We start from the raw sequence: 14126 nt of genomic DNA on the forward strand, positions 1-14126 counted from the left end.
AACAATAAATGAATTTCTATCAAATTTGTCATCACTAGCACTCATATCCACTTTGAAATCTTATGGTTTCCGTTCTTTTCTTCAACACGTTTTTGAGCTTCCCACTTCATCCATTTAAGAAATAATTTCTTCCAAAACTATCTTCACTTCTATCTTCACTTAGTAGTTTTTAACGAAGGGGATGAATGATGGGTCTCTACCATGCTTGGAGTAGAAGATAGGCGTTAATGTTAAGATTTCATTTTAAACATGTAAAGGTGAGATAAGTTTTGCATAGTTACTATTTTTTGTAAATAAAAGACAGTGCATGTTAGTAGCACATGTTTGTTTTTGTAAATTCAATAGTTATGGTTTTCTTGTAAATAAAAGATAGTGCATGTTATTAGCACATACTTGTTTTTGAATTAACATGCTTGTTTTTGTAAATTCAAAAATAATGGTGAGTCTCTTTGGTTTGAGTGTCAGAATGATAAATTTAGTAATTCATATAACATAGACAATAACACATTCAATATAGTGGGTTAGTTCACGATTGGAATAATGCCAGAGAATTGAATTTCTAAAAGCTTTCAATTTTAATTGACCATGGAGGAAGTTAAGAAGCTTTTTAGTTTGAAGTGAGCATCTCCTAAACCTGGACAGAAAGCAGTTTGTTTTATTAAGTCGTTTTGATCCGGAGCATGAGGGATATCAATTTTGAAGACTTATTCCGCTTACAAATTAGGAATAGTGTGAGCGGACTTGTCTCTCAAAAAAAATTATATATATATATATATATAACGTAGGAGAGGTGTCGAGAGTAAGAATTAGTTGTGTATAAAAACTAATATAATGTGTATAATTTTGTTGACAACCTCCCATATATAAAAAGCAAAAAAAATAGACTTTCTTTCTAAATTTCAATACTTTCCAATTTAATGACAATATCTTACATATAAATATATAGATGCTCTTCTATTTAATTTTGAAATTAATATTTCATCTCATTTTTCAAATCTAAACCTTTCGGTTGGTTTCACGTTTGGACAGAATAATGGCCAGAGCACTGAATTTCTAAAATATTTCGATCTTAATTGAACATGGAGGAAGTTAGGAAGATTTCTAATTTGAAGTTAGCATCTTCTCAACCTTACGAAGCTAAGGCCTTCAAATGGTTTCACGTTTGGCATCTTCTCAATGCCCACATCTCGTTTCGTGTCTCATGTCGTTTTGATCCACACCGTGAGCGATATCGGTTTTGAAAAAGTTGTTCCATTTCGACATTAGCGATAACGTGAGGGTTTATTTTATTATATATATAATACATACATTCTGAAGTACAAAACTAAGCGTGGGCACGCCTCTTTTTATTTTAGAGGGCCATCTCTTAATGAATATTCTATTTTTACGCTGTAAGCGTTCTCTCTAAGAAAGACATCCCTAAAATGTCACGTGTGCGATTCTGAGCCATTGATTCTGTGTTAGACGATTGGGGTTTTTTCCGCCGTTGCAAGTTTCTAGTGCTGCCCATTATAAAGATCTTCAAGGCAAAATCTCTGTAGGTTACCTTGCCCTGGCGCTATCTCCTATCTTGTGCTCTTAGAAAGTATCCTATTAATGTGAAGATAATAATTTTTTTTTTTTTTGTGTTAGATTTTATTTTTCCTGATCTTGATGTGTTTCTACAAAGGGCCTTTATCTCGAGCTCTGAGAGGCATATTGTATTTTGATTTGATTTTTCCTGATCTTGATATTTTTCTGCAAAAGGCTTTTATCTTGATCATTGATCTACTTTTATGCTTTTGTAAAAGACTAGTGTTCGGACTCTCCTCAATGGTGAATCCAATTGGTGATCGAAGGGTTATATCATATATGAATGATGTACAGGACGATTTTGTTTACACTTATTCTGATCTATGTGACGTAATGTTAGAAGCTCTTGCATAAAACCCTTCAATAACACCATCTGTGGATTTGAACATTTTGGAAACCCGGAGCAGTATCAAGTTTCAATTATCACTCTCATTAACAAGATTGTATTTTCTTCTATGCTTTCTATTTTTCTAATTTATATGGTCTTATGTTTCAGGCACCTGCAGGAAGTAATGAAATTGTTGGAGTCTTTTATAAAGCCAATGAATATGCTTCACTGAATCCAAACTTTCTTGGGTGTGTTGAGAATGCTTTGGGCATACGAGAATGGCTGGAATCTAATGGTCACCAGTACATTGTGACAAATGACAAGGAAGGTCCTAATTGTGGTAAGTTGGGTCATGCAGTGATTTCCTTTGTTATGTAGTTAGTACTCCTGCAAAATAAAATTAATATGTCTTTTTGAAGTTCTTAATTTAACATGATCATATGCATAGAAGTTGCACAGGGCATAACTTAAAATTATCTGTAGTTTCAGAACATAGAAGGGAAAGCTTCCAGTGTTGCCAGGATTGTGGCTTAAACCCGCCATTAGCCAAGTTTGAAATGAGTCATCAGGCAAATGTGTTTTTCCAACTTGTCAGAGTCAAACTTGGTTGTTGACAGAGTTTGGTTTTTCAACTTGTCCAAGTCAAACTTGTTTGTTGACAGAGTTTGACAGAGTTTGTTGCGAGTTTGACCTCTGAGTATGAGTATGACTTAGTTGACTGAATCAAACTTGTCTAATAAGGCCTATAAAAACCCTCATGCAGCCCAATTTAGGTTATTTTTACCTCTAATAGGTTCATTGCTTCTCTACTAGGTGATTAATTTATGTGAAAATAGTATTTGTCTTTTTACTAGCTTATTTTGTTTCTTGTTGTAGGTACAAGTTCTGTTGGGTTGTTGTGGTACTTCCCATTTTCTCTCCTAACAGTCACCTAACTGTCAAGGGTAACCAGCTCCACACAAGAACAGGTAATTCTTTGTTTTCTGTTAATGTAATAGCGATTCTCTACAGGTATTCATCTGATGTACTTAGTTAATTAAGTTTTTTGGCAAAGAGAGTCTGTTAAATCCCAACTATTTGATCAGATCTATAATATGTAATTTGAAATCTAGTACCTCATATTGTATTTCTAGAACACTATTGTTTGTTTATGAAACTCAGTCATGTATCTTAGGGCTTTTGGATATCCCTTCTTTTTCAATGCCTGAAAAGATCAACTGCGTACTTAACAGAGGATTTGAAATGGTTCCCAAATCTTGATTATGATTTTGCCAGTCTTTCTTTATAATCTGATTCATACCCTGTCCTCACTCAGAAACATTCCTTTTGTAGTTGACACATTGATGTCCAGGTGTTGAAGAATTGCACTGTGGTTGTAATCCTCTATTTGGATGTGGGGGTTGTATAAGGAGAGGGCTGAGATTGTGTCAAATAACAACCATTATGCGAAGCCTTTTCAGGCTACTAGATCAATCCATTATTTTTCAATCCTTTTTCTACTGTTTGGATTGGCTTATATTACTTTTGAATTCAGAACAACATGGAGAATGTGCTGCCCGGATTTAAATTTGGCTCATCACTTCTCCAAGCGCTTAAACTTGCTGCTAGACCACATTCCGACGTTCAACTTGTTTGCAATTTTGCTAGGTTGCAACATTGAGAATGTCCTATGTCATTGATGAGTAAGGTTGATATTTGCATCTTGCAGCAGTTTTACTCACAGTTAAAAAGGAATCTCATATATCTCTGTTCTATAACACTGTTAGGTTTTCTCACACTTATTTGTTTTTAGATTGGTGAATTCTTAGAAATTCCTTTGTGCAATGCCCGAAACAAAATTAAATTCCAGAATAGATCCATAGAAAGAGGATTGAAAAAGGAGATGTTTGACAAGTAACCCATGTCATTGGAACATTATGTCTTTTCTCCTGTATACAATCTTGGAACACCTGCATTATGCAGGTTACACAACTCAGATATGTAATTGTAACAAATATCTACCGAATTTTGACCAAAATTGACGAAAACTTAGAAGAATCAGACCATAGGAACAAGGGAAAGAATTATCTTCCTCACTATAAGATAGTTTTCATTTAAAAATATTAGGAATATCCTTATCTTGTAATATCATGTTATTTTTTGCAAGCCAAACCCACTGCAGAAAAATCATGGCAAAGCCCTATGGGAAACAATTCATTTGTCCTTGTACCTGGTGATAAGGATTGTCCTTTCTACCCATAACACCATGCAGACAAATCATGGCAAAGCCCTATGGGAAACAATTCATTGATCCTTGTACCTGGTGAGTAATCACACCTCATATCCACATGGATATGTTGAATTTAGAGTCTTCTTAGGGAACACTACTTTCCTCACAATTTCAGAAAACTTCACTATGACCTCAGAAATGCTGTCCCCATTCATGGTTGTGCTCAGCACCATATTTTCTGTCCAATCCATAATCAATTTAGAATCTTCCATTACCTGGAGCCTGGCATTATCTTTTTGAACTTCATGTTGCAGCAATAATCTTAAGTCACGGAATTCTGCTCTATTTTTTGTCCCCTGGCCTCTAGCATACTTGAAAGAGATGAATGGGATTCACTAAAATATAAAATGTTGCCAGAACCACAATTAGCTAGAATTCATTAGCAAGCACTGTCAAAGAAACCTCAAGTCTTGTCTTTCTCTATCTCTGGGGTTTTTTAAATTCTTTGAGCTTTGACATTTTCAGGCTTCCATGATCCTCCATAGGCAAATCTAATTTGATGGCCAATCGGTATTGTAGGAATATCCTTATCCTGTAATATCATGTTATCTTTTGCAAGCCAAACCCCCTGCAGACAAATCATGGCAAATCCCCATGGGAAACAATTCATTTGTCCTTGTACCTGGTGATAAGGATTGTCCTTTCTACCCATAACCCCCTGTAGACAAATCATGGCCAAGCCCTATGGGAAACAATTCATTTATCCTTGTACCTGGTGAGTCATCACACCTCATATCCACATGGATATGTTGAATTTAGGGTCTTCTTAGGAAACACTAATTTCCTCACAGACAACAAATTGATAGCCATACGCCTCAAAAACAGGCGCCTTTGCTCCCATTAGTTAACCAACAACTTTGATTGAATTGAGCTCAACAGTCGTTTACTGAGGTTGGCTCTTTCTATTGTGATCTTTGATGATACAAATGTAAATCTAAATAGTTTTCAACCTATGAAAAGATCAATTCATGCCAAAACTCTAGGGGTAAGCCAGGGAGTCTAAACTGCACTAGATTAGATGATGGCTATGCTTCAAAGGGATTGGCACAGTTTACCATATCATCCATAAACCTCCTCCAATCACGGTGTCTGTATTCAGAAATCAAGAAGAATACCATGATAAATCCTTTTAATTGGAGTGTTATGGCTTTAAACCATTCTGGGTCCTAGTCTCCCAATTAAACTTGATCCATTTGGATATAGTATCAGTGGATCACCAAATTGTTGCAGGAGCAAACAAAGAGACAAATCATGGCAAAGCCCTATGGGAAACAATTCATTTGTCCTTCTACCTGGTGATAAGAATTGTCCTTTCTACCCATAACACCATGCAGACAAATCATGGCAAAGCCATATGGGAAACAATTCATTTATCCTTGTACCTGGTGAGCCATACCACCTCATATCCACATGGATATGTTGAATTTAGGGTCTTCTTAGGGAACACTAATTTCCTCACAAATTCAGAAAACTTCACTATGACCTCAGAAACCCTGTCCCCGTTCATGGTTGTGCTCAGCACCATATTTTCTGTCCAATCCATAATCAATTTACAATCTTCCATTACCTGCAGCCTGGCATTATCTTTTTGAACTGCATGTTGCGGCAATAATCTTAAGTCACGAAATTCTGCTCTACTATTTGTCCCCTGGCCTATAGCATACTTGAAAGAGATGAATGGGATTCACTGAAATACAAAATGCTGCCAGAACCACATTTAGCTGGAATTCATTGGCAAGCACTGTCAAAGAAACCTCAAGTCTTGTCTTTCTCTATCTCTGGGGTTTTTAAAATTCTTTGAGCTTTGACATTTTCAGGCTTCCATGATCCTCCATAGGCAAATCTAATTTGATGGTCAATCGGTATTGTAGGAATATCCTTATCTTGTAATATTATGTTATTTTTTGCAAGCCAAACCCCCTGCAGAAAAATCATGGCAAAGCCGTATGGGAAACAATTCATTTGTCCTTGTACCTGGTGATAAGGTTTGTCCTTTCTACCCATAACCCCCTGCAGACAAATCATGGCAAAGCCCTATGGGAAACAATTCATTTATCCTTGTACCAAGTGAGTCATCACACCTCATATCCACATGGATATGTTGAGTTTAGGGTCTTCTTAGGGAACACTAATTTCCTCACAGACAGCAAAGTGATAGCCTATTGCCTCAAAAACAGGTGCATTTGGTCCCGTTAGTTAACCAAGAACTTTGATTGAATTGAACTCAACAGTCGTTTGCCCAGGTTGGTTCTTTCTATTTTGATCTTTGATGATACAAATGTAAATCTAAATAGTTTTCAACCTATGAAAAGATCAATTCATGCCAAAACTCTAGGGGTAAGCCAGGGAGTCTAAACTACAATAGATTAGATGATGGCTATGCCTCAAAGGGATTGGCACAGTTTTCCATCTCATCCATAAACCTCCTCCAAACACGGTGTCTGTATTCAGGAATCAAGAAGAATACCATGATAAATCCTTTTGATTGGAGTGTTATGGCTTTAAACCATTCTGGGTCCCAGTCTCCCAATTAAACTTGATCCATTTGGATATAGTATCAGTGGATCACCAAATTGTTGCAGGAGCAAACAAAGAGATCCATTGTTTTGTTAAGTACAAATATTATACGTTATTGCATGACTTTAATGCTAGCGACCACTTTAGTGTTCAAGTCATATTAATGTTGGTAAATGTGACTGACATGTAACATCAAAAGCACAGGTTAGTGCAAGGTAGTTAAACAACCATAACTTCCTAAGGGTGTCTTATGTGAGAGAGTATGATTTTTCTGTCTTGTATAATTTCTGTAATATCATCCATAAAAATAATGTTATATGTTCTGTCCATTATCATATTGACTCTTATTTATGTGTTTGCATTCCAAAGTTAACATCAGAGCATGTTAAATGAGGATCCAAGCATAGTTTTGTGCATGTATGCAACTGAGTTCAAGACAACGAGATTTTTTAATAGGCATCAAGTTAGGTCAGAATGAAGCAATTGTTGAGATCATAAATCAATAATGAAGAAGAGATGCCGGGAGGTTATATGAGTTTGTGCCTGAAAAGGATCCCTTTTTTATTCACGAAAAAAACATTATAATATGTTATAGGAGAAATCAAAATATACATTTTCATTTTTTTTTATTGACACTTTCAGAACTGTAGGTCTCTGTGACCTTCTGTCCAGAAGACCCCAAAAGGGTTTTTTATAACCTAATTTTTACAGTCATCTGTAGGCATTTTTTGCCTCAGCTTTTCTAGAAAGCACCAAATTTACATTCAAATTTGCCTGAAATTAGGCCATTACATAAAGTTATAAACAATTCACAAGATTAACTTCTAGAGCAGAATATCTGATTTTTTTGTGTAAATCAATGTAGGGAAGGAACTGATGCTGGAATGAAAAATTCATCTGTAACTTTGTAGACATTGCCCTTCCTGTAGTGATAATACTTCTTTAGGTAATTTTTTTTTCTTGTTTATTGAATTCTCTATAGATGCGCAAGAAAAAGATTTCAGAAAACTTCACTATGACCTCAGAAACCCTGTTCCCGTTCATGGTTGTGCTCAGCACCATATTTTCTGTCCAATGCATAATCAATTTGGAATCTTCCATTAGCTGGAGCCTGGCATTATATTTTTGAACTGCATGTTGCAGCAATAATCTTAAGTCATGGAATTCTGCTCTACTATTTGTCCCCTGGCCTATAGCATACTTGAAAGAGATGAATGGAATTCACTGTAAAGATGAATCCTGTCATACATGTTTTGCTTCATGGCGTTTGTTAACTATTAGGGAAGAGGTTATATGCTTGGCAACTTTTCTATTTTTCATCTTATAAATTTGTATGTACCATTCTTATTTTTCCTCCTCTTATAAATCTGCACATACCATTCTTTGAAAATAGTAGTTCTCTTTTTACTAGCCTTTGCATTTTTTACGTACCATTCTTTGAAAATAGTAGTTGTCTTTTTACTAGCCTATTTTGTTTCTTGTTGTAGGTACATGTTATGTTTGATCAGGTCTATAATATGTAATTTGAAATCCAGTACCTCATATTGTATTTCCAGAACACTATTGTTTGTTTATGAAACTCAGTCATGCATCTTATGGCTTTTGGATATCCCTTCTTTTTCAATTCTTGAAAAGATCAATTGCATACTTAACAGAGGATTTGAAATGGTTCCCAAATCATGATTATGATTTTTCCAGTCTTTCTTAATAATCTGGTTCATACCTTGTCCTCACTTAGAAACATTCCTTTTGTAGTTGACACATTGATGTCCAGGTGTTGAAGAATTGCACTGTGGTTGTAATCCTCTATTTGGATGTGGGGGTTGTATAAGGAGAGGGCTGAGATTGTGTCAAATAACAACCATTATGTGAAGCCCATTCAGGCTACTAGATCAATCCCTTCTTTTTCAATCCTTTTTCTACTGTTTGGATTGGCTTATATTACTTCTGAATTCAGAACCTTTTACCTTTGGATATCCCTTCTTTTTCAATGCCTGAAAAGATGAATCCTGTCATACATGTTTTGCTTCATGGCATTTGTTAACTATTAGGGAAGAGGTTATATGCTTCACAACTTTTCCATTTTTCCTTTGATAAATTTGTATGTACCATTCTTATTTTTCCTCCTCTTATAAATCTGCACGTACCATTCTTTGAAAATAGTAGTTGTCTTTTTACTAGCCTTTGCATTTTTTATGTACCATTCTTTGAAAATAGTATTTGTCTTTTTACTAGCCTATTTTGTTTCTTGTTGTAGGTACATGTTCTGTTGGGTTGTTGCGGTACTTCCCATTTTCTCTCCTAACAGTCACCTAACCGTTAAGGGTAACTAGCTCCACACAAGAACAGGTAATTCTTTGTTTTCTGTTAACGTAATAGCGATTATATACGGGTATTCATCTGTTGTACTTAGTTAATTAATTTTTTTGGCAAAGAGAGTCTTTTAAATCCCAACTGTTTGATCAGATATATAATATGTAATTTGAAATCCAGTACCTCATATTGTATTTCCAGAATACTACTCTTTGTTTATGAAACTCAATCATGTATCTTAGGGCTTTTGGATATCCCTTCTTTTTCAATGCCTGAAAAGATCAACTGCGTACTTAACAAAGGATTTGAAATGGTTCCCAAATCTTGATTATGATTTTGCCAGTCTTTCTTTATAATCTGATTCATACCCTGTCCTCGCTCAGAAACATTCCTTTTTTAGTTGACACATTGATGTCCAGGTGTTGAAGAATTGTATTGTGGTTGTAATCCTCTATTTGGATGTGGGGGTTGCATAAGGAGAGGGCTGAGATTGTGTCAAATAAAAACCATTATGCGAAACCTTTTCAGGCTACTAGATCAATCCCTTATTTTTCAATCCTTTTTCTACTGTTTGGATTGGCTTATATTACTTCTGAATTCAGAACAACACGGAGAATGTGCTGCCCAGATTTAAATTTGGGTCATCACTTCTCCAAGCGCTTAAACTTGCTGCTAGACGACATTTTGACGTTCAATTTGTTTGCAATTTTGCTAGGTTGCAGCATTAAGAATGTCCTATGTGATTGATGAGTAAGGTTGATATTTGCGTCTTGCAGTACTTTTACTCACAGTTAAAAGGGAATCTCATATATGTCTGTTCTATAACACTGTTAGGTTTTCTCACACTTATTTGTTTTTATATTGGTGAATTCTTAGAAATTCCTTTGTGAAATGCCCGAAACAAAATTAAATTCCAGAATAGATCCATAGAAAGAGGTTTGAAAAAGGAGATGTTTGACAAGTAACCCATGTCATTGGAACATTATGTCTTTTTTCCTGTATACAATCTTGGAACACCTGCATTATGCAGGTTACACAACTCAGATATGTAATTATAACAAATATCTACCGAATTTTGAGCAAAATTGACGAAAACTTAGAAGAATCAGACTATAGGAATAAGGGAAAATATTATCTTCCTCACTATAAGATAGTTTTCATTTAAAAATATTAGGAATATCCTTATCGTGTAATATCATGTTATTTTTTGCAAGCCAAACCCCCTGCAGACAAACCATGGCAAAGCCCTATGGGAAACCATTCATTTGTCCTTGTACTTGGTTATAAGGATTGTCCTTTCTACCCATAACACCATGCAGACAAATCATGGCAAAGCCCTATGGGAAAAAATTCATTGATCCTTGTACCTGGTGAGTCATCACACCTCATATCCACATGGATATGTTGAATTTAGGGCCTTCTTAGGGAACACTAATTTCCTCACAATTTCAGAAAACTTCACTATGACCTCAGAAACCCTCTCCCCGTTCATGGTTGTGCTCAACACCATATTTTATATCCAATCCATAATCAATTTAGAATCTTCCATTACCTGGAGCTTGGAATTATCTTTTTGAACTGCATGTTGCATAAGTAATCTTAAGTCACAGAATTCTGCTCTACTATTTGTCCCCTGGCCTATAACATACTTGAAAGAGATGAATGGGATTCACTGAAATATAAAATGTTGCCAGAACCACATTTAGCTAGAATTCATTGGCAAGCACTGTCAAAGAAACCTCAAGTCTTGTCTTTCTCTATCTCTGGGGTTTTTTAAATTCTTTGAGCTTTGACATTTTCAGGCTTCCATGATCCTCCATAGGCAAATCTAATTTGATGGCCAATCGGTATTGTAGGAATATCCTTGTCTTGTAATATCATGTTATTTTTTGCAAGCCAAACCCGCTGCAGACAAATCATGGCAAAGCCATATGGGAAACAATTCATTTTTCCTTGTACCTGGTGATAAGGATTGTCCTTTCTACCCATAACCCCCTGCAAACAAATCATGGCAAATCCCTATGGGAAACAATTCATTTAGCCTTGTACCTGGTGAGTCATCACACCTCATATCCACATGGATATGTTGAATTTAGGGTCTTCTTAGGGAACACTAATTCCTCACAGACAGCAAAGTGATAACCTATTGCCTCAAAAACAGGTGCATCTGCTCCCATTAGTTAACCAACAACTTTGATTGAATTGAACTCAATAGTCGTTTGCCCAGGTTGGTTCTTTCTATTGTGATCTTTGAGTACAAATGTAAATCTAAATAGTTTGCAACCTATGAAAAGATCAATTCATGCCAAACCTCTAGGGGTAAGCCAGGGAGTATAAACTGCACTAGATTAGATGATGGCTATGCTTCAAAGGGATTGGCACAGTTTGCCATATCATCCATAAACCTCCTCCAAACATGGTGTTTGTATTCAGGAATCAAGAAGAATACCATGGTAAATACTTTTGATTGGAGTGTTATGGATTTAAACCATTCTGGGTCCCAGTCTCCCAATTAAACATGATCCATTTGGATATAGTATCAGTGGATCACCAAATTGTTGCAGGAGCAAACAAAGAGATCCATTGTTTTGTTAAGTACAAATATTATACGTTACTGCATGACTTTAATGCTAGCGACCACTTTAGTGTTCAAGTCATATTAATGTTGGTAAATGTGACTGACAAGTAACATCAAAAGCACAGGTTAGTGCAAGGTAGTTAAACAACCATAACTTCCTAAGGGTGTCTTATGTGAGAGGGTATGATTTTTCTGTCTTGTATAATTTCTGTAATATCATCCATAAAATAATGTTATATGTTCTGCCCATTATCACAATGGCTGTTATTTATGTGTTTGCGTTCCAAAGTTAACATCAGAGCATGTTAAATGAGGATCCAAGCATAGTTTTGTGCATGTATGCAGCTGAGTTCAAGACAATGAGATTTTTTAACAAGCATCAAGTTAGGTCAGAATGAAGCAATTGTTGAGATCATAAATCAATAATGAAGAAGAGATGCCGGGAGGTTATATGAGTTTGTGCCTGAAAAGGATCCCTTTTTTATTCACGAAAAAAACATTATAATATGTTATAGGAGAAATCAAAATATACATTTTCATTTTTTTTTATTGACACTTTCAGAACTCTAGGTCTTTGTGACCTTCTGTCCAGAAGACCCCAAAGGGGTTTTTTATAATCTAATTTTTACAGTCATCTGTAGGAATTTTTTGCCTCAGATTTTTTAGAAAGCACCAAATTTACATTCAAATTTTCCTGAAATTAGGCCATTACATAAAGTTATAAACAATTCACAAGATTAACTTCTAGAGCTGAATATCTGATTTTTTTGTGAAAATCAGTGTAGGGAAGGAACTGATGCTCGGTGGAAAAATTCATCGGTAACTTTGTAGACATTGCCCTTCCTGTAGTGATCATATTTCTTTAGGTAATCTGTTTTCTTGTTTATTGAATTCTCTACAGATGCGTGAGAAAAAGATTTCAGAAAACTTCACTATGACCTTAGAAACCTTGTCCCCATTCATGGTTGTGCTCAACACCATATTTTCTATCCAATCCATAATCAATTTAGAATCTTCCATTACCTATAGCCTGGCATTATCTTTTTGAACTGCATGTTGTAGCAATAATCTTAAGTCACAGAATTCTGCTCTACTATTTGTCCCCTGGCCTATAGCATACTTGAAAGAGATGAATGGGATTCACTGAAATATAAAATGCTGCCAGAACCACATTTAGCTGGAATTCATTGGCAAGCACTGTCAAAGAAACCTCAAGTCTTGTCTTTCTCTATCTCTGGGGTTTTTAAAATTCTTTGAGCTTTGACATTTTCAGGCTTCATTTGTCCTTGTACCTGGTGATAAGGATTGTCCTTTCTACCCATAACCCCCTGCAGACAAATCATGGAAAATCCCTATGGGAAACAATTCATTTATGCTTGTACCTAGTGAGTCATCACACCTCATATCCGCATGGATATGTTGAATTTAGGGTCTTCTTAGGGAACACTAATTTCCTCACAGATAGCAAAGTGATAGCCTATTGCCTCAAAAACAGGTGCATTTGCTCCCATTAGTTAACCAACAACTTTGATTGAATTGAACTCAACAGTTGTTCGCCCAGGTCGGTTCTTTCTGTTGTGATCTTTGATGATACAAATGTAAATCTAAATAGTTTTCAACCTATGAAAAGATCAATTCATGCCAAAACTCTAGGGGTAAGCTAGGGAGTCTAAACTGCGCTAGATTAGATGATGGCTATGCTTGAAATGGATTGGCACAGTTTTCCATATCATCCATAAACCTCCTCCAAACACGGTGTCTATATTCAAGAATCAAGAAGAATACCATGATAAATCCTTTTGATTGGAGTGTTATGGCTTTAAACCATTCTGGGTCCCAGTCTCCCAATTAAACTTGATCCATTTGGATATAGTATCAATGGATCACCAAATTGTTGCAGGAGCAAACAAAGAGATCCATTGTTTTGTTAAGTACAAATATTATACATTATTGCATGAATTTAATGCTAGCGACCACTTTAGTGTTCAAGTCATATTAATGTTGGTAAATGTGACTGACATGTAACATCAAAAGCACAGGTTAGTGCAAGGTAGTTAAACAACCATAACTTCCTAAGGGTGTCTTATGTGAGAGAGTATGATTTTTCTGTCTTGTATAATTTCTATAATATCATCCAAAAAAATAATGTTATATGTTCTCTCCATTATCATTTGACTCTTATTTATGTGTTTGCATTCCAATGTTAACATCAAAGCATGTTAAATGAGGATCCAAGCATAGTTTTGTGCATGTATGCAGCTGAGTTCAAGACAACAAGATTTTTTAATAGGCATCAAGTTAGGTCAGAATGAAGCAATTGTTGAGATCTTAAATCAATAATGAAGAAGAGATGCTAGGAGGTTATATGAGTTTGTGCCTGAGAAGGATCCCTTTTTTATTCACGAAAAAAAACATTATAATATGTTATAGGAGAAATAAAAATATACATTTTCATTGTTTTTTATTGACACTTTCAGAACTGTAGGACTCTATGACCTTCTGTCCAGAAGACCCCAAAAGGGTTTTTTATAACCTAATTTTTACAGTCA

General features: G+C 35.5%; 1 protein-coding gene across 1 annotated transcript; it reads left to right on the forward strand.

Moving 5' to 3' along the window:
- The first annotated feature begins 1650 nt into the window (after positions 1 to 1650).
- LOC149195609 (formate dehydrogenase, mitochondrial-like) lies at positions 1651 to 2872 on the forward strand. The gene is made up of 2 exons (XM_089408588.1): positions 1651 to 2240; positions 2777 to 2872. Exons 1-2 carry the CDS (start codon positions 2060 to 2062, stop codon positions 2833 to 2835), a joined length of 240 nt encoding a protein of 79 aa, XP_089264714.1. The 5' UTR covers positions 1651 to 2059; the 3' UTR covers positions 2836 to 2872.
- Positions 2873 to 14126: the final 11254 nt, after the last annotated feature.

The sequence above is a fragment of the Pinus tabuliformis genome, chromosome 2_2 (genome assembly GCF_031772625.1).
Source record: "Pinus tabuliformis cultivar Carrire ecotype Pingquan chromosome 2_2, CPIR1, whole genome shotgun sequence".
Taxonomy (NCBI): domain Eukaryota; kingdom Viridiplantae; phylum Streptophyta; class Pinopsida; order Pinales; family Pinaceae; genus Pinus; species Pinus tabuliformis.